Here is a 20,511-nt window from a genome sequence, read left to right on the forward strand (position 1 = left end):
CACTTACAGCCTCCCAGGGGCCCTAGGAGAAGATCCCACAGCTCCCTCTGGTCCTGGAGCAGGCAGTCTCTTCACTTGCCCTCCCTGGGCTGTGGCGAACAAGGGAGGGAGGCCAAGCCTTCTCCATGGCAGTCCCATGTCCTCTCTTTTGGGATCCTGGGGACACAGGCTGGTTGGTCGTTCTGCTCATCTTGTGGGGGTGGGGAGCACAAGGGTGCTGTCCTCGCTCTTTTTTTTCAGGCAAGTCTCTGTTCACTTTGAGCCCATCTTCTTGCTGAGAGATGAAGGGGGTGAGGAGGGCCAGTGTCTAAAGTCACCTCCTCAATCACCCCTTGGCCCTGACAGTTGACGTCTCTGTCTTTGCTTGGGGCTTTGTTTGGTCCCAGCAGACTGAGGTGAATAGGAAGTTGGGGGCGACCATATGAGGTGATTTAAGGAACTCCCCTGGCCCCTCTGAATCAGACACATGGGCTCCTGCATGGGGGGGCAGGGGAAGATGGGAGTGACAGGGTTTTTGCATGGGCCTCCTGGGGCTTTTTCGGAACACCTGCCTTTTGGAGCTGTGCCTGTCTCTACCCAGGGTGGTCTGTGTCCTCAGCCCACCTCCAGCTCCCTCCAAAGTGGCTGAACCTTTCTGTGGGAACTCTGCTGTGGTGCAGAGGGTCAGGGATCTCAGGTTTGGTTAAATCCCCTGCTGTCTCTTCAGCCTCCATAAGAGTGTCCTTTGCTCCCAGGCTTCTGGGCCCTGCCTGAGGACCCCAGGCCTTCTCTACCTCCTGATCAAGTGCCTTGCTCCCATGGTTGGGCAGGGACCCTCTTTCTGTCTTTGAATTCACTTTGCCTGCACAGGCTCACTTCCCAGAAGGCTCTGCCATTCTATGGTAGAGGCACAGGCTAGCCCCACTCTCACGCTGTCACCTGTGTCACCCACCCTGGACCTGTGAGGAACGGTGGGCCGTGGGCTGGGGGTGGGAAGGGAGCAGGCCTGGATGCTCCCTCTGGCAGCCCGTTGCTCAATGCTCCTTCTCCTACCACCTGCACAGCCCCAGGCCCTGCAGCCTTGGCTTACAACAGGGGCCTGGGACAAACCCCATAGAACAGAGCTCTATTGACAGTGGCCACTGGGGCTGGGTAGGAGGACAGCAAGGCAGCCACTGGGTGGTGGGGGTGGCCGTGGGAGCCCGTATCATCCTGTGCCAACCGAGGAGAGCCTGGGGGCAGGGGGAGAAGGTGGCATCCTGCCCCAGACAGTCTCAGCTCAGCCCCAGCTCTGGAGCACAGGTGATAACCAGGAGGGCCCCTCCCTCCTGCTGGGGGAGAGGGAACTCCCCGCGGCCCACAGGACCCCTCCCTCTTCCCCTGGGGTGATGGGGCAGGAGTGTCTGTGGAGCTGGGGAGCCAGCCCAGCTGGGAAAAGATAAAAAGCCCACGGTGGCCCAGCAGCTCACGGCACTCCCTTCCTGCCCTCTCGTCCTGCCCTCTGGCCTCTCTGCAGCTATGAGGTCCTCTGTCTCTCGGAAAACATACTCCACCAAAGGGGGCTTCAGCTCCAACTCTGCCAGTGGAGGGGGTGGGTCCCAGGCTCGCACCAGCTTCAGCTCAGTGACGGTGTCCCGGAACAGTGGCAGTGGTGGCGGGACCCGCTGTGGCCCCAGCACAGGTGGCTTTGGCAGCCGAAGCCTCTATAACTTGGGGGGCCACAAGAGTATCTCTGTCAGTGTGGCTGGAGGGGCCTCCTTGGGGCGGGCTCTGGGGAGCTTTGGCTTTGGCAGCAGGGCATTTACAGGACAGGGGGCTGGCAGGCAGACGTTTGGGCCCGCCTGTCCTCCTGGGGGGATCCAGGAGGTCACCGTTAACCAGAGCCTGCTGACTCCCCTCCATGTGGAGATCGACCCCGAGATCCAGCGAGTGCGCACTCAGGAGCGGGAGCAGATCAAGACCCTCAACAACAAGTTCGCCTCCTTCATCGACAAGGTGAGCCAAGCAGGAAGGAGGAAGGGAGCTCTTGGGGAAAAAGCGGGACCTCTAAGAGAGTGTGGGCTGGGCCAGGGCTGCTGTAGCCCACTTGTACAAGGGTGGTGGTTGACAGAGCTCTGGAGCTCTCCCTGTCTGAGCCTGGGATGCCGAGACGTGGGTGGTTGGAGGCAACCTTCAGGTCTTCGCTGTGCCTGTGCGGGGGAGTCTCCAGTCTACTCATGAGTCCTGTTTGCCAAGCCCACCTTGCCTGTGTTGAAGCCTGTTCTACCACCATGATTAATACAATTGATTACACAGTAGCCTTACCTCATCATCAAAAAATGGACGGTCCTCATTGCTCCTCTTAGCCGGGTGGTCCGCATTGCCTTTTGTCATTTTACAGCTGGGGAAACAACGGCTCAGGAGTCGAAAGAGTTGTTCAAGGCTAAGGGCATGGAGCCCTGTTTGTTCCATTCTTTCAGGCTTGGAGGAGGCTTAAGGGCAAGATGTGATCAGAACACAGTTGTGTGTGGGTGGGGTCATAGAGGAAGGCTCCCCTTTGCTTCTCCTTTTTTTCCTCTCTGTTTGAGCGAAGAGGCTCAGGTTGGGGTCGACAATGAGGAGGGTGGTCGTCAGGTCACCAAGCTCTGAGGGTGTGGAGTTTGACCTGTTGCCCATAGGCGTGTCCTGAACCCTGCCCTTGCTCCACATGGATGGGGGCAGCACTTGTGCTGGGGTTTCCTGGTCTGTTTTGCTGGCATTGTCCTCCTCGATCCTGAGCCAAGGCCGCGGGTCATGATGGGGAAGGTCTAGTAGACAAATGTCCCTTGGTTCAGTGATTTGTGTTTTTCCAAAGAACATGCACATCTCTTTTGTCCTGTGGTACCTACAGTGCTTCTATGAATAGTCAGAAATGGTGATATTGTGCCCATTTTTGAGATGAGAAAATTGAGGTCTAGAGAGCTCAAGTGATTTGCCTACGATGATACAAGGAGTTGGAGGCAGAGGCAGGACTGGAACCCAGGCCCCTGGACTCCGTGGTTCTTGGCACTAAGAGGTGTTACTGCTCACGATAGGCACACCTGCTGCGTGGTGCTCCTGGGCCATGTGACTGAGGCCCAGGTGCTGTGGAGGTAGGACCTGGAGAGACTGGATGACAGAATGTGAAGCAAGCCGTCTTGCCTGCCTCCTCACCCTCTCCCCTAGTGACTTTTGGTTTTCCTGTGGGACTGTCCCAGAGGCCAAATAAGCCAAAACCTTTCTCAGGCTTGCAGAATCACAGCCTGGGAGCTGGAGGTCTAAGAGATTGTCTTGGAACCCCAGCTGGGTCAAAAACTCCTGGGGGTCCTATTAAACCCACACCATAAGCTTCCTTCTGAGTCTATAGAGGAAGGGCCCATACATCGGTATTTTTTTAAAAAGTTTTTTTTTGGGAAAAAATGTGGAATTTACAGAAAAGTTGGAAGAGTAGTACAACGTACTCCTATATACTCTTTCACCCAGTTCACCAATTTTCTTATTTTTTTATTTAAAAAAATTTTTTTTTTGAGACAGGGTCTTGCTCTGTTTTCCAGACTGGAGTGTAGTGGTATAATCAAAGCTCACTGTAGCCTCCATCTCTTGGGCTCAAGTGATCCTCCCACCTCAGCCTCCTGAATAGCTGGGACTACTGGCGCATGCCACTACACCTGGCTAATTTTTAGTAGAGATTTTTAGTAGACTTGAGTTTTAGTAGAGACAGTCTTGCTATGTTGCCCAGGCAGGTCTTGAACTCCTGAACTCAAGCACTCCTCCAGCTTCAGGCTCCCAAAGTGTGTGATTTTAAACAGTTGATTTATATTTTAAACAGTTGATTTTAATGCAGAATTAGGGGTCAGAAACATAGATCTAGTCCAGTTTACTCAGGACAAGTGAGAGAGGGAGACTCAGAGAGAAATGATTCAACCAAGGTTACCAACTAGTAAATTGGTACTGCTATTGAACTGGGCTTTTGTGCTTATTAACTTGTTAGAGGTCTTTCCATCGGATTGGACGTTCATTTCCAGCAATCTGTTCCCCTAAGGACCGCCTCCCCACAGCAAGGTGTAGGTGCGGCTGCAGTGTCCCTATGATGCCCTGGCCTAGGAGGGGAGGTGGCAATGGACCCCATCCTTGGCCCCTCTGGTGGCCGGAGGATGACGTCAGCCCGCCCTTTCTGCTCTGGCTCAGGTGCGGTTCCTGGAGCAGCAGAATAAGGTGCTGGAGACCAAGTGGGCACTGCTGCAGGAGCAGGGCCAGAACTTGGGTATCACCAGAAACAACTTGGAGCCCCTCTTTGAGGCCTACTTGGGCAGCATGCGGAGCACGCTGGACAGACTTCAGAGCGAGCGGGGGAGGCTGGACTCAGAGCTCAGGAATGTGCAGGACCTTGTGGAGGACTTCAAGAACAAGTGAGGAGAGCAGGCCAGGAGGGGCCATGTGGGAATGAGGAGGGGCAGTGGGAAACCTGCTGAGAGGGCCACCCCATTCCCAGGGTCCCAGGCCCACCTGGGGGACACACAGGCAGAGCTGGATCCCTCAGACACTCAGGTCCAGCACCTGCTGCCATCTGGAGAATTGGCAGGTTTGTTTGTAATTTTAAAAAGTCTTTAAAGTAGGGAGAAGAGTATAGTGAACCCCATGTTCCTGTCACCCAGCTTTAATCATTATCGGCTCATAGCCAATTTTTTACACCTCCCCACTTCCCTTCTTCTTGTGTAGTCTTTTTTGTTTTTTTAACTTTGCCTTTTTCTACGTGTTCTGACTCCCTTGTGGTCTTGAAGCAAATCCCAGACATCTTGTCATTTCATTCATTAATATTTTACAAGTTATATTCATATATCTGCATATATGAATGTAGTTCTTCTACATGACTCAATAAAACATACAGTGCCATAATCACACCTAATACATTTTGAAACAATAATTCCTCAATATAATTAAATATCCAGCCAGTTTTGAATTTCCAGTGGTCCCATACATGTCATAACTTTAAAAAATACGGCTTGTTTGACTCAAGCTCCAAATAAGGTTTATATATTATAATTGGTTGATATGTATATTTATAACTTTAAGGCACATTTAAAAATGACTTTTTGCATAAATCGACCATGGCAATTTCTAAACCTTAAAATCTCATCGAAAGTGGTTGGGGAGGAGTTAGCTGGTTTGAATGACACCGTGTTGTTGAAAGTGACGGTAAAGGTCAGCCACTGTTGACACATCTTCACTTGTCCCTCTAAAGCCTCCTAAGGGCTTGGATCCAAAGAGATGGCAGCTCTTGATTGCCATACTATTGCACAAGTTCTGTGCCTCTTTCCCTAAAATGGGGTGGGGAGAGGGAATGTTTGAATCAAGGTAGACCCCACATTTCTTCACTGGTTGGCTACATTAAAGAACTGCTCCCCAGAGGTGTTCTTGACCAGTGAGCGACCCATCAGGGCTTCTGTAAAGCTGAGTAGGTCCCATGTCTGAAAGGCAGAGCCAGGCTGAGCCTGGCCTGAGTCTCCCATGTGTAACAGGTACGAGGATGAAATCAACAAGCGCACTGCTGCGGAGAACGAGTTTGTGGTGCTCAAGAAGGTGAGCTGAGTGGGGTGGGGGAGGTGGTCCTTTGGCTGCCAGGGTACTGGGCTGATTTGGGAGGAGGTGACATCCCTGGGGGCTGAGGCTGTGTCTTGCTCTCTCATCCCCAGGATGTGGATGCAGCGTACATGGGCCGGATGGATTTGCATGGCAAAGTGGGCACCTTGACCCAGGAGATTGACTTCCTGCAGCAACTCTATGAAATGGTGAGGTGGCCAACGGTCTGGGAGAGTTTGCATACATTATAAACAGCACTGGGGGTTTTCAATGGAGTTCTGACTTGAATTCACCAGTGCAGCCTCATTGGTGGAAGATGAAACCTTGACACTTTTTTTTTTTTTTGGAGGTGGAGTTTTGCTCTGTTGCCCAAGCTGAAGTGTAGTGGCACAGTCTTGGCTCACTGCAGCCTCTGCCCCCAGGTTCAAGCGATTCTCCTGCTTCAGCCTCTGGAGTAGCTGGGACTACAGGTGCCTGCCACCACACCTGGCTAATTCTTGTATTTTTAGTAGAGATGGAGTTTCGCCATGTTGGCCAGGCTAGTCTTGAACTCCTGACCTCAGGTGATCCACCCGCCTCGGCCTCCCAAAGTGCTGGGATTACAGGCGTGAGCCACCGCACACAGCCTAAAACCGTAACACTTTAATTAACATTAGCTTCCACGTATTAAGTGCTTTTGATGGGCTAGGCACTGGGGCAAGCTTTTAACATGATCTTCTCAATAACCTGATAATGCAGGTACTATTATTGTCTCCATTTTATAGTCAAGGACTCTGGGGCTCACAATTACTTGCTTGTGGTCACATAGCTAGGAAGAAGCATGCTAGAATTTGAATCTGGCTCTTGAACTCCAAAGTCTGACTCCTGTCACTGTTATATTGCCCTCTCCTGCCCAGTTTGTAATGGAGCAAGGGATGAGGGAGCAGGAATGGGCAGACAGGAGGGACTGGGATTCCAGATTGGAGTAGAAGGTGAGTAGTGGGTAGACTACAGAATCCAGGAAGGGTTCCAGGAGACAAGGGGGCTTTGGAGACTAGTGTGAGAGGGTTGAACTTAACATGAATTGACCACAGAATCATAGACTCTTAGGGTCCGCAGGACCTCAACACCAACCTTTCATCCAGTGCAAGAACACTTTCTATGATATCCCTGACATATCCCTGTCATATGTAACCTCTACTCAAATACTTCCCGTGGTCGGGAGCTCACTACTTTTTAGAGGCAGGCATTGCCATTGTTGAACAACTTTATTGGAGCATGGACTTAGATCTCCTTCTCATGACTTCTGCCCTTGACTTTGCCCTCTGGGCTGCACATATCCAGTTGTCTTCCATGTGACTTATGCCTTTCACATGACAGCCCTTTAGAAGTCACGATGATGAGAGGATAAAAATCTGTGGCATGTGAGGAAGTTCAGGAAACAGGGCTCTTAGTAAAGTATTCAGAAGATAGAGGGATGGGGAGGGAGGTTCCAGATACAAACTTCTATTGATGCAGTCTAATAGTGCACTAGTTTATGTGTTGTTATAGAAGTCATTTCACAATGTTGGCTTCTTAGAACCCCTCCTGGACTTTTTCACATAAATCCTTTCAAATGAGACATGCATCTACTCTCCTCTAACTTCCTGTATTTGGGTAGCTGAATTTTGAAACTGAGTGGCATAGTTAAACATTCCCTTTCTTTCCTATGAAATGCCGTTGTGGTGTCATTCCAACATTTTGAGCTCTGTGGGCTCTGAGTAACTTGATTCTTTTATCCAATGTATTAGTGATGCATAGCTTTGTGTTATCTGCAGATGGGATAAACTTTCAGTGTAGGTATTTGACAGCATCTCGTGTAAATCATTGATACACATGTTAAGGCAATCAGGGCCCAAAACAAAGTCCTGTGGGTCTTCAGTGGTGATTTTCCATGGGACTGTTAACAGACTGTTCCATGTCTGTTAATCAATAATTTGGGGTTAAATAGCCTCAGCTACTTTAAAATCCCCTTAACAGTACTCTTACCTGGACCACATTTTTCTGTCTTCTTTCAAGAATGCTATGAAAGGCTTGGTCAAACATTGTCCATGGCAGACCTTTAGCAGTTTAATATAATCATGAAGGAAAATTAAATCCACTTGGTTCCACTTTTCCTTAGGGAACCCATGATGGCTTCATGCCTCCCACACACATTTAGGAATTCATTCTATGGGTCTGGAGGAGGTTGATGTCAGCCTTATTTGAAGAATTCCAAATCTCTCCTGTTTGAAAATCAGGCCATTTACTGTGTGTGGGGTTTTGGGGTCTCCTCCTCTCCATATCTCTCAAGGATGACCAGGGCATTCCTCCCCTTGGCAGTTCCTGGAGCCTCTGAGTGTGTGCTTTTCCGGCCTGGATCCCTGTGATCTCCAACAAGGCCAAGGCCTCTCACCTTCCCTGTCTTGGGTCCCCATTTCCTCTCAAGTATTTTTCTTGTGCTTTCCACTTTGATGACCAGTTTGTTCTTGATGGAAAAGTGGCAAATGACAAAGCAGCTGAGGGATTGGCCTTTCCTGGATCTTCTGTAGGGATCAGCCCAAAGGGACCTCCATGTTATTTCTGCCTAGAGTTCATCTAGCAGCATCTGACCTCTGACTTTGGTGTTTCCCAGGCTTATCCTTGGCTGGACTGCTTGCCTTCCAGCATCTCTGCACGGCCTGTCTGGATGGAACTTGCTGGGAAGTGTTCTGGGCTGCCATGCTGAGTTTTTAGGTGCTTCCCCAGTTTCTACTTTGCCGGGGTCACTGATGGTCATTCATGGTCTGGGGCCTCCTTGTGGTCCCTTAGGTTCCATTCTCTCTCCCCTTCTTCTCTGATTGTTTAGGAATTGGCTTTTCTCTGGTCTAAGGCACATAGCTGGCACACTCAGCATTCCTTTCCATTGCTATGTCTTGTTTATTTAACAAACATTTACGGAACACCTTCCACATAGCAACAAAGACAAAGTCTCAGCTCTTGTGGGGCCAGGTTATCAGGTGATGAGAGCTGTGGGGGACAGGCACAGGTGCAAAGGCACATGGGGACGCCGTGGCTGACCCTTCCTGGAAGGGCTGCAGAAGCCTTCGAGGGAGATGACATCCAAGTTGGATCTTGATGGAGGGGCTAGACTTCTAGAGAAAGAGCAGGAAGGACTTCGCAGCCTGGGGCCCAGCCTGTGCAGTGTCACAGAGACGTGAAGGAGCATGGTGCTTGGGTACCAGTGAGTGGTGAGTGCCCACATCGAGTGTGTGGGCACAGTTAGGTGAGGAGGAGGCAAGGGAAGGAGAGGTAGAGACCAAGCCTGGGCCCTTTCCTGTCAGAGGTCCTCACGGCCTAGCAGTGCCTCAGTGGAGTGAGAACAAAGGCCAGCACTGTCATTCCCTTGTTGTCTCATGGGCTCAGTCAGTCACGGAACCAGCATGGCTCTCAGTAACCAATGCCATAGTCTGATTTTGGCCAAGCCAGATCCCACAGCAATCTGGGCAGTGAATCACTTACCACTGGGTGTCTCACAGGGCAGGAAGGCAGCCTCCATGGTGGCCTCTCTCTGGCCTGGGGTGTCTGCGGAACCCAGTTCCTCTTCTGGTTGTGCCACTTCTGCCCGCTGGCTCCCTTTACCCTTGCCTAGACGTCTCCACTATCTTTCCCCCTTAGAGTCCCTGGTGTCTAAGGAGACACACACCTTAGCGATTCACAGAGCTCTTTCTGCTCTGATTTCATGAGCTCCCTTTCATTGGAAAGCCTGACTTTTTCTTTTCTTTTCTTTTTTTTTTTTGAGGCAGGGTCTCATTCTGTCACTCTAGCTGGAGGGCAGTGGCGCAATCACAGCTCACTATAGTCTCAACTTTCTGGGCTCAAGCGATCCTCCCACCTCAGCCTCCCAAGTAGCTGGGATTACAGGCGCACGTCACCATGCCTGGCTAATTTTTGTATTTTTTGTAGCAACAGGGTTCGCCATTTTTCCCAGGCTAGTCTCGAACTCCTGAGCTCAAGTGATCGGCCCACTTTGGCCTCCCAAAATACTGGGATTACAGGTGTGAGCCACTGCACCTGGCCAAGCCTGACCTTTCTATCCCCTTGGTCTAGCAAGACCATTGCATCACCTCATCCACTCTTGATGCTGTCCAGTGGAGAGTTTTTGCCTCCTTGTCTTAAAAGTTTCGGGTTGATTTTCTTTGGGACTATGCTCTGACATGGGGCTGCAGAGAGACTCTGAGTTGGGGAGGGCAGGGACAGGATGCTTCAAGATGATGCTGACAGTTCATCTTGGTGGGGGAGGAGACAAGGCAGCTGTGACAACACTATCTTATCTGTGACAAATAGGCCTTATGGGCACCTCCAATGGCCTTCAGAGAAGTCTGGGCAAGTAAGAATGCACTTAAATCAGCACATGCCATGGGTCATACATGGATCTTAAGCCCCACAAGCACCATAGGAAGAAAGTATGATCAGGCCATGGTACAGAAGAAGGAACTGAGGCATCGCAAGTCTTAGCTGGTACGTCAGCTACAGAGCCGGTGCACGTCAGGCTGGGGACTTGATCTCAGGCTTGTCTATCTCCAAAACTCATATCTTTCCAAAAACCACAAGTTTTTGTAGTGACTGGATTGGTTGTGTCTCTAACCTCCTCATCCCACTTTTTGAAATACAATCTAATTTAACAATCTGCATCCACATCAGTAAGGATATTGGTTTTGCCTTTGGTATTTCTCTTTACCCCTTGTCTCTCTTTGTTCCTGCCTAGCTCTATTTTAGTCTATGTCCCCTCAGCTTCTGAAGTCAGACTCCTGGGGTTTGAAACTGAGCTCCTCACTTACTGGCTTGTGATCTGGGGCAAGTTACTTAATCTCTTTGTGCTACTGGAAAAGAGCATGTAATGAGTTAGTACCTGCCATGTGCCTAATGCAGAGCCTGAACCACAGTGATGCTCAGCGTCCGAGGGTTGTTATTATTATTTTATTATAATTCCCTGGGCTGCCACGAAGGGCCAGTGTTTGAGAAAGGATGGAGACAAGACCAGAATACGGGAGGTGTTGGGTTTTAGGGGGAAGGTTCTCCACCCATCAGGGAGCCTCTGAGGAGTACTGAGTGAATGAGTGATTTGTTTAGGGCATTCTACGGGCAGCCCAGAGCAGGAAGGCCCATGGGAGAGATGGAGGCAGAGCCCCACGTGGGACCAGTGATTCAGCTGGTCCCAAGGCCAGAACAGAGACCCTTGACTCCCCATCACCTAACCTGCCATTCACAGCATCCTGAAGCCTACTTCTGTGTGAAAGACGATAGTTCTAGAAACAGGAGGGCCCAAGAACATCATGACAGTCTACACCTTTCCATGTGCTCTAGAGGAAACCACTTGGGCTTTGTGGTGTAATTGACTGGCCCGAGGCTGGGTCCCACCCTGGACCTGGTGGCCTTAGATGCATCACTTCTCTCCAAACCTCTTTCCTCACATGTCCACGGTCAGGGCCACTGTGGATGGTGGTACAGCTGGTGATTTGGCTGGTGCTGGACGTGCTGCTTCCACCTGAAGGGGGGTCTTTCCCCAATTTGCATAAAGGCACTCTGTGAGCCTGCCATGGGCCTGTCTGTGAGCCTGCCATGGGCCTACCTGCCACACAGGGTGTTCTGAGGCCTAGAGGGGTTAGTGAATATGCTAGCACAGTGCCGGGCATCAGTGGTAGTGCAGGGAGTACACATTCTTTTTTCCCTCTCTAATCTTTTGGAAGCCTGCAAACCCACAAAAATTAATGAAGTCTGTAAAAATGGGAGCTTCATTTTACAGCTGGGGAGACTGAGGTCTTTCCAGTTGTGACTTTGCTCTAGGCTGGAGCCTGGACAAGAGCACAGGCCTCCTGATGCTACCTGTCTTTCACCCCCTGATGCTTCCTGGGGCCTGCAGCAGGGATGCTGGTGGCAGCTGTCTCTGTTTTTTCAGGAGCTGAGCCAAGTGCAGACCCACGTGTCTGACACCAATGTGGTGCTGTCCATGGATAACAACCGCAACCTGGACCTGGACAGCATCATCGCCGAGGTCAAGGCCCAATATGAGCTGATTGCCCAGAGGAGCCGGGCTGAGGCTGAGGCCTGGTACCAGACCAAGGTGAGAGGCATAGCTGGCTCAGGTGTGAAGCCTGGGGTCTGATCAGATCTTCTCCCATCATAAGAGTCTTCGGTCTCTGGGACTCTTGGAGTCCGGGGGGCCAGATATACTCAACCTGCATGGGGCCTCCAGCTGTGAGAGTGGGCTGGGGCCATTTGAAAGCTCACTGCCACTTCTTTGGTCCCCAGTATGAGGAGCTGCAGGTGACGGCTGGGAAGCATGGGGACAACCTGCGGGACACCAAGAACGAGATTGCTGAGCTCACCCGCACTATCCAGAGGCTGCAGGGGGAGGTAGATGCAGCCAAGAAGCAGGTGGGACTCTATCTGGGGGCTGGAGGGTCTGGCCTGGTGTTGGCAGGGCCTTCTCATTGTCATCCCGAGGGGCTAGGCCTGCTCTTCTCTTGATGGATACAATAGAATGCTAGGCCATTGATCACAGGCTCCTTTTACAGGGGGGAAACTGAGGCCCAGAGAGGGAAGAGGCTTGTCCAACGTCACACGGTATATGAGTGGTAGAGCAGGTGGGACAATCTTCTCCAAGAAGACTGATCCATCCCATCTCCAGGAGGTCAGAACAGGAGGTAGAGGGTTCAAGGGGCCAGGTCACAGATGCTGATGCTGACTCTATCTTGAGGATGGCTGAAAAGTGTGGGTTCTTCCATAGATTAGAATGAAGCACTTGGTTACTAATCAGGCTCTGTTATTTATTTCATCTCTTCTGAGGCATTGGACTGATCTGCAGTAGGAGGGGTTGACGTTAGACTTCAGTGAGGACTTTCCCAGTGGCCTTACTTGATCCTGCTTGTGTAATAGCATCTCTTCAGACGATAGGGGTTGACGTTAGACTTCAGTGAGGACTTTCCCAGTGGCCTTACTTGATCCTGCTTGTGTAATAGCATCTCTTCAGACGAATACTTCTCTCTTCTTTCTTTCCCAGTTGTTTGGGGGCCGGGAGGTGGGAATCATGATGCCTTCATTGTTTGAAGGCAGAGAGATGAATGGGATGACCCCGGAGGGTGCTTTCAACACCTCTCCCTCCTGGGCAGTGTCAGCAGCTGCAGACGGCCATTGAGGAAGCGGAGCAGCATGGGGAGCTGGCGCTCAAGGATGCTCAGAAGAAGCTTGGGGATCTGGATGTGGCCCTGCACCAGGCCAAGGAGGACCTGGCACGGCTGCTGCGTGACTACCAGGAGCTGATGAATGTCAAGCTGGCCCTGGACGTGGAGATTGCCACCTACCGCAAGCTGCTGGAGAGCGAGGAGAGCAGGTGGTGGCCCCTCCTGCCCGATCCAGAGAGCTGCTCAGGCCTGCCCTGGGGGAGAGCCCGAGGAGTCTGCTCTGGGGTCAAGAGGGAGAGGGAGGAACCAGGGAGCAAGATCCTGACTCACGCCGGGGGAAAATGTGTTTGTGCCCACTGCCTCTGTCACTCCTCTCCTTGGCTGGCACAACTCTTGTTAATCCTTATTGTGGCTGACAGCCCAGTAGGAATGGAACTTCCTCTTCTATCACCAGATTCCACCAGCAGTGGAAGCTTTGGAAAAAAAAATCCACCATTTCTGTCCTTAGGAAAGGCATGAAATAGAGAGAAAGTGGGCAGAAACTAGGCAGCTCTGTCTGGTCGTGGGCTTGTTGCCATTGGGGCAGGGATGCTGTCCGTAGCCCACATGGGGAGACAGGAAAGAAAAGGGGAGGATGGGAGTTGGCACAGCCTACTGGTGACTCTGCCTTCTCTGCAGCACCGGGTTTTGGACCTGGGCACAGTCCTATACACATACTTCTCACGTTTCCTGGTCTTGTCATCAGGATCCACTGAGTTGATCCAATGTAAAGGCAGAGGGAAGGAGAGGGTTTTCCTGTGGGCACCAGGGACCACTGACTGCTCTCCCGGCCTTTCTGTGTCCCCTAGGATGTCTGGAGAATGTCCCAGTGCAGTCAGCATTTGTGAGTATTTACTCCCTGCTTCCTGCTCCACCCCTGGCCAGGCCCCAGAACTCTGCTCAGTTTATGCAACCTGTCCTTGTCCTAAAGCATGCTCTCCTCCATTCGAGCTCCTGGAGACAGGTTCAGAGGGTCCTAGTACTGGGCTTCTCTATCCATTTCCCATAGCTCTGCTGCCTGATTTTGTTCTGATTCTCCACTGATTTCTGGGTGTCCCCCAGCCCTCTCCTGGCACAGCCACCCTGACTAATCCAGACCCTTTGCTTTGCAGCTGTGACTGGCAACTCCACCACTGTGTGCGGAGGTGGCATCTCCCTGGGTGGGAATGGGGGGGCCACCAAGGCTGGATTCAGCACAAATGTGGGCTACAGCACCATCAAGGGAGGGCTAGTCTCTGGGGGAACCTCCATCCTGCGGAAGACCACCACGGTCAAGACGTCCAGCCGGAGGTATTAGCTGCTGAGCCCTGCAAGGGCCCCTGCAATCCTCTCCCTGCCCTCCTCACCCCACCTCTGCTGCCCTTTCCAGTCACTTCTCAGGAGCAGGAATAGCCAGGGGACCTCAGACCCAGGGTGTTTTCATACCAGACTATTTGCATCTTGGAAAGCACTCAAATCTACTCAGGTTTTTTTCTCGGTCCTGCAATAGGGTGGGAGGGGAGGTTAAAGTTGCCAGCTTGGCTTGAGTGATGTGCTTGGGTGACTTGGGGGTGATCTTTTGACCACTGAGAGGAGGCTGAATTTCCCAAGCCATTTGGAGAGAGAGAAATTGAGAGTGGTCCCCAAAGGCCCTTCAACCTCCCCAGTGCCCCATCAGACCCACCCTCTCCCTGAATCTACCCACACCTGCCTTCCCTATCTGTGTCTCAATAAATGGTACAACTACAGCTAGCTGTCTGTGGCTGCAGTCTGTCCTGCCTGGGGAACTGAAATTGTGTCCGTTGATTAATGTCCTGATGCCTGACACAGCAACAATCACACACTCACTACGTCCCAATCGCCATGCTTACTTAGGTACATTAGTTTGATACCATCGCCACTCCAGGGCTGTACATGGCTCACAAGAGGAGACCAAGGCTCAGAGGGAACATGTACGCTGCTCAAGGCCAGACCTGGCTGAGTGGCTGCCTATTACCCAGCCACCCCCTGGTGCCTGTTCGGCCTCCCACTAACTTTGTAGGGGCAGACGGCATGCTTTGTTCAGTGGAGAGATCTTAGGCTTCATAACTAGGCAACTTGGGTTTAACTCCAAGTTCCGCCACTTACTAGCTGTGTGACCTCGGTCAAGTTACCTAACCTCTCTGAGCCTTAGTTTCCTTCTTTGTAAAAGTGGGTTGTGATAAGAACATGTGTAAAACATCTGGCTTATAGACGCCCTTATTGGAATCGGGTTTCTTTGCTTCCCCACTCCCTGACTTCTGGATTCCCTGCTCATCCTCTTGGCCTCAGTGATGTCTGTCTCAGCCCCCACATCCAGTTGGCAAGGAAAATCCACATTTAATTGGATTTTGTGGTTTACAAATACATTACTTTGCCTGTGACCATCACCACAGCTCTGGGTTCAGCAGTGGGCACGTGGTGTTCCAGTTTACAGGTTAGGCGATTCACGCTCACAGAAGTGAACTCTCATGCTGTAGTCGTCCTGCTGGTTAGAGGCGGGTCAGTAGTGTCCAGGGCTGCAATTTCAAGCCCCCTGTCCCATGACCCTGGAAGCTACTTCCGTCCTACTCCTGCCTCCATCACTTGCTGAATCTTACTGCTGCTTCCTCCGTGTGTCTCCTGGTATCGCCTCCTTTCCTCTTCATCTCCAGGGTTCTCTACTCTGAGCCTGGACCCCACTCTTCAAGCTATATCCAAGTGATTCCCCAATTGGCGGGCCTCTCAGCCCTGCAACTTTCAGGCCCTCCCCACCCTGATACCAAACCAGTCGGCCCGACCCGAGGCTGTCACCACACTGCTCCCTTCCTTGGCAACGTTAGTGCTGCCAACCCCTTAGGGCTCCTGGCTATTGCTGGGATGCAACCCTCACTCTTCAGGCCTGATCACCCCGTCCTCCTCAGAGGAGCCCCGAAGAGTCCTGATAAAGCTTCCTCCAGGGCTGTGGAAGGCCAGCAGAGGGATTTTCAGCCAAACCCTAACCTGCAGCTTAGGAACACAAAGGCCTAGCGGTTTAGGGTCAGCTCTGCCTCACCAGCCTGGGTGGTCTCTAGCTTCCCTTCTCAGACAGATGGAGTATAGCCCACCCCATGTACAACACTTTGAGGAATACTTGCTAATGCTCATTGAGTGCCAACTGTGTGCCAGCACTGCTGTCAAGCCTTTAACTGATTATCTTCACAGCAGCCTGTAATACAAATACTATTATCATCCTAATTTTGTCTATAAGGAAAATAAGGCAGAGTGGTTAAGTAACTTGCCTAAGGTCACACAGCTAGTAAGTAGCAGAGCTAGGTGTGGAATCCAAGCAATCTGGTTCCATAACCCAAGCTCTTAACCACCAGGTTATTTTGCTTATATAGAAAAAGGAATAGAGAGGAGGGGGTGCTGGAGCTAGAAGGGGCATTGGATGCAATCGACTCCAAACTTTTTATTTCGTAGATAAGAAAACAGGTTGAGGAAGGGGAAGAATTTATCCAAAGCCATGGTAACTTAATGGCAGTGTTAAAAAAATCAGTTTTGTTGAGATCATAGGCCAGGTGTGGTGGCTCATGCCTGTAATTTCAGCTCTTCGGGAGGCGGAGGCTGAGGCAGGTGGATCGCTTGAACCCAGGAGTTCAAGACCAGCCTGGGCAACATGGTGAGACTCCATCTCTACAAAAAAATACAAAAATTAGCTGGGTTTGATAATGCATACTTGTTGTCCCAGCTACTTGGGAGGCTGAGGTGGGAGGATCACTTGAGGCTGTTGAGGCTGCAGTAAGCTGTGATTGCACCATTGCACTCCAGCCTGGGTGAAGAGGGAGACCCTGTCTCAAAAAAATTCTATTTAGGGCTCAAAAACTGAACAATAGAAACTTTTAATTGTCATGGAAAAAAAACCTCAGAGATTATATTGCAGCCCAGGAGGGCCCACCAACAGTAATGTGCTGCTTAGACATACTTGTCGAAGGTTGGGAATGGCCCAGACCCAGGGGTTTCCAAAATGAGGACCCTAAGGGCTGCTTTCAGGGCTGCAGGGGGAGGTCAGTAGGTGAGAAGTATCATGGTCCCCTCCTCTGCACCAACTGGATCATCTCTCCTTATCTGTTTTACTCATGAGGCTGTGCACGTGATTTTGTTTGTGAGGGTGCTTTTGCCGCCAGAACATGCTGGGAAGCCCCTGCCTGTATATGCCTGGGGTAGGAGGCCAGCAGGGGCAGCTCTCTGGCCTGGGGAAAGAGGAGCCCCTGGGTACAGACCCCCATGCCTGGCTCTCAGGAGTGCCCATCCTCTTATTGCCCTCACTGGCCTCTCCTTAAAATGCTGATGGCCCTTATCTGCAGAATCTCTTATCCCCATATTGACTCTGGCTCCTCAAGAATGACTCAGGCCCGGTGGGGCAGTTGAAGTTGGGTGACCGAATGGGGTGAGGGTGCCTGCCTGGCCAGGGAGGGCAGGAGCACTTTCCCACACCACACAGCGGATTTGGAGCTGAGAGTGACAGAACCCCTCAGGATCCCTTAATCCCAGGGCTGAATGTGTGAAGGGCTTGCCTCCCTCACCCAGAAAGCCCTGAGCAAACACTCCCTCTACCCGGCTCCACACCCCTGTCAGCTGCTCATCCCTCTGTGAACAGATTGGGAACAGCTGCCAAACAAGGAAGGGTCACGGAGGGCAGTAGCAGAATCTGCGTGTGGGGGTCTGGGGAGGGGCAGGGACCAGCTTTTAGCTGTGGCTGCTGGGTAGAGGCACCTTGTTCAGCCGCCTGCCTCTGGCCCAGATATGAGGGAGATGTCTCTCCCATTTTCAGGGAAAGAAACTCATCTCTCTTTCTCTCTCACTCTAGGGTGTAAAGGCGCTTTTGCATAGGAAGTTCTTCCTTAGGTCTACCTTCGGTTTCTCAGGCTCAGTTTGAAGATTTTGTGAGCTTCTTGCAATTCTGATTGAATAATAAGGACACAGAATGTGGCTCTAGACTAGAACTTTCTTCCTGTTTGGATTGGGTTTATCGTAGGGTTTGTCATGAAATTAATTTGGATTTAGTTAATTGGAGGAAACAAAACTGACCCCTCAGGATAGTGTCATACCTTATTGGGTACTTGTAAGAACAGGGCCACATCAACCAAGCAACTGACCATGTGCCGAGGGTAAGGACAGAAAGGAGCTGAGCCGCATCTGCAGAGCTTGCAGTCTGCTGGCCAGACCCCATGGCCATCCTGGTGGACCATGAGCTACCGGGCTGTATAAGTTGCTGTGTACTTTTTTCCCTGCAGATTCTGTGCAGGCCAGTCACTCATATAAAACATTGTATCTACCGTTTTATACATTGTAAGGTCACAAGCTTTGAAGTCAGACAGGTAGGACTGACTTCCCATCTCTACCACTTCCTGGCTGTGTGATCTCAGGCAAGTTACATACCCCTCTGAGCCTCAATGTCTGCAGCTCTAAACTGGACATAGTAAAACACTTCTTTGGCCAGGTTGTCAGAAGAAGCACCTAGTGTTCAGCATATAACAGTAGTTCCAAAAGAGAATCCCTTCCACCCAAGAGGCACCGCTGTCTTTCCTTCGTCTTCCTTCTTGTATCAGGGATGGCACACCTCAAGTCACCTTTATGAGAAGTACCTCAATTGCAGCTCCATGGTTTGGGTGCCCTACAGGCACAAAATAAGGCTGATTGCATATTCTATATTGTTTCCCTGAAAATCCCCTTGGCTCCTGGCTTGCTTTTTGTTCCAAGCAGTAGATACAACTTTAGGGGCAGTGAGCCCATGCCATTTTCTCCTAGTGTTGGAGTGTTACAGCCATAGAGTAAAAGACCCAATAAGCACACTACTAGCCATCTCAGGGATTCACCTGTACTTAGGCAAAGCCTCTACCCTGGCCTGTGATAGTCCCCATCAAACCCCAGGGGCTACCAGAGAAGAAAGCAGTGAATGGCAGGTGCAGAGGTTGAGGTGAGGCAGCCGGGGGAGCTCTGGCCCTCACTCAGGGTGAGATCCCGGTGGCCCTACCATGTCCTCTGGGGCAGGAAACCAGTCAATTAGACCTCAGCTTCCCAAGGGGGATACTCACATGTTTCCTCTGCTCCTGCAGCTGCAGCCCCCAAAGACCTGCAGTAGTTCCCACCCTCCTTCCAAGCCATGCCCACCTTAGGAGCAAGAGTGGAAATTGATAGACCCTGGGATGCTAGTGCCCCCAGAGCCCCTTTGACCCAAACAGCGAGTTCCATCAGGTTTATCGGGTGCCCATTCTGCATTGGTTGGGACACAATTTAGACAGAGTGGCTTTATACCAGGCAGAACAGTGTGAGTGAGAGGCCATATGTGAGTGAGAGGCCATAGAATATGTAGCCTTTGGGACCAGACTAATGTGAGTTTAAATCCTGCCTCCACCATGTGCTGCTGTGTGACTCTGGGAGCTACTTTACTTCTCTGAGCTTCTGAAAGGAAGGTTAATGGTGCTAACCGCATAGAGCCTCTAAGTAGACTAGTTGATTAAGTGTAAGTAAGGCATCCAGCACAGGACTTGGCACAAAGTGGGCGTTTGGTGAATCTGGGCAGAAAGGATCAGTGAAAGTCCAACCCCTTCCTTCTAGGAGATGGTTCTGGCTCTAGAATGCTCACCTACTGCAGGTGGACTGACCCATGACCCGGGAATTCTCCTGTAATGGGACCTGTGGACTCCAGTCCTTATGGCCACAGTCCCTCCACCCCCTCTCCACTTACTTAGAGGCCATCTTGGCAGAGACAGACTAGAGGTAGGGGTGGGAGGGGATGGGGGAATGGGGACAAGGGAGGAAGTGGCTGCAGAAGGAGCTGGCTGAGCTCCCAGCCAGCCTGGCCTTCCGTGCATCCCTGCATTGGGGTGGGATCTGCTGACCACTTTGTCCTCAGCACTGGCCCCTGCCTTCTGTCTGTGCATGGAGTTAGCCGTTCACTCTCTCCCTGGCCAGCTTTCATTCAGCTAAGGGCAACTTGGGTCTGTGGGATTAACCAGGTGCTGGTGACCACTCTTCCTCAGACCTGGGGTCATTTCATCTATGAGGAATTGAGGAAAGGGGGGAGAACAAAGACAACCAATATCTCCTTGTAAATGACAATGGCAAAGCCTGGGCAGGAAGAGAATGAATGCCTGCTGACCTCCTATATGCCAGGCACCATGGGGACATTGTCTCATTCCCTGTGAGGCACACGTCCCATTTGGTAGATGAGAAGATGGATTGGATGGTCCATTATCATGCTGCTGATAAAGACATACCTGAGTCTGGGCAATTTACAAAAGAAAGAGATTTATTGGACTTACAGTTCCATGTGGCTAGGGAGGCCTCAAAATCATGGCAGAAAACAAAAGGCACTTGTTACATGGTGGTAGCAAGAGAGAGAATGAGAGCCAGGTGAAATGGACTTCCCCTTATTAAACCACCAGATCTCGTGAGACTTATTCACAACTACAAGAACAGTACGGGGGAAACTGCCCCATGATTCAGTCGTCTCCCACCAGGTCCCTCCCACAACATGTGGGAATTATGGGAGTACAATTTAAGATGAGATTTGGGTGGGGACACAGAGCCAAACCATATTGGATGGGTTCAGAGTGGTTAGATGGCCCACCCAAGGTTACACAGCTAGTTAGTGGCAACAGGAGGGATTTGAACACAGATCTGTTACACTCAACTGGGAAGAATTTAAGTTATGGCTTAAAACTAGGATTTTGCATTTAAAAACATTGCTCTGAGAAGGGATCCATAGGTTTCATCATTCAGCCAAACGTATCCC

At 51.1% G+C, this 20,511-nt stretch overlaps 1 protein-coding gene across 1 annotated transcript; it reads left to right on the forward strand.

The window, feature by feature from the left end:
- The first annotated feature begins 1,452 nt into the window (after nucleotides 1–1,452).
- Nucleotides 1,453–14,479, forward strand: KRT79 (keratin 79). Its single transcript, XM_010373957.2, has 9 exons — nucleotides 1,453–1,974; nucleotides 4,165–4,385; nucleotides 5,496–5,556; nucleotides 5,670–5,765; nucleotides 11,492–11,656; nucleotides 11,845–11,970; nucleotides 12,705–12,925; nucleotides 13,565–13,599; nucleotides 13,868–14,479. Exons 1-9 carry the CDS (start codon nucleotides 1,498–1,500, stop codon nucleotides 14,050–14,052), a joined length of 1,587 nt encoding a protein of 528 aa, XP_010372259.1. The 5' UTR covers nucleotides 1,453–1,497; the 3' UTR covers nucleotides 14,053–14,479.
- The last annotated feature ends 6,032 nt before the right edge of the window (nucleotides 14,480–20,511 follow it).

This window comes from Rhinopithecus roxellana, chromosome 10 (assembly GCF_007565055.1).
Source record: "Rhinopithecus roxellana isolate Shanxi Qingling chromosome 10, ASM756505v1, whole genome shotgun sequence".
Lineage (NCBI taxonomy): Eukaryota > Metazoa > Chordata > Mammalia > Primates > Cercopithecidae > Rhinopithecus > Rhinopithecus roxellana.

What these genes read in the sequence shown, in the direction of transcription:
- KRT79 (XM_010373957.2), top strand. Translation starts at nt 1,498, where the DNA reads ATGAGGTCCTCTGTCTCTCGGAAAACATACTCCACCAAAGGGGGCTTC. An exon ending in TCGCCTCCTTCATCGACAAG is followed by an intron (nt 1,975 to 4,164) that starts GTGAGCCAAGCA and finishes GCTCTGGCTCAG; the next exon opens with GTGCGGTTCCTGGAGCAGCA. An exon ending in TGCAGCAACTCTATGAAATG is followed by an intron (nt 5,766 to 11,491) that starts GTGAGGTGGCCA and finishes CTGTTTTTTCAG; the next exon opens with GAGCTGAGCCAAGTGCAGAC.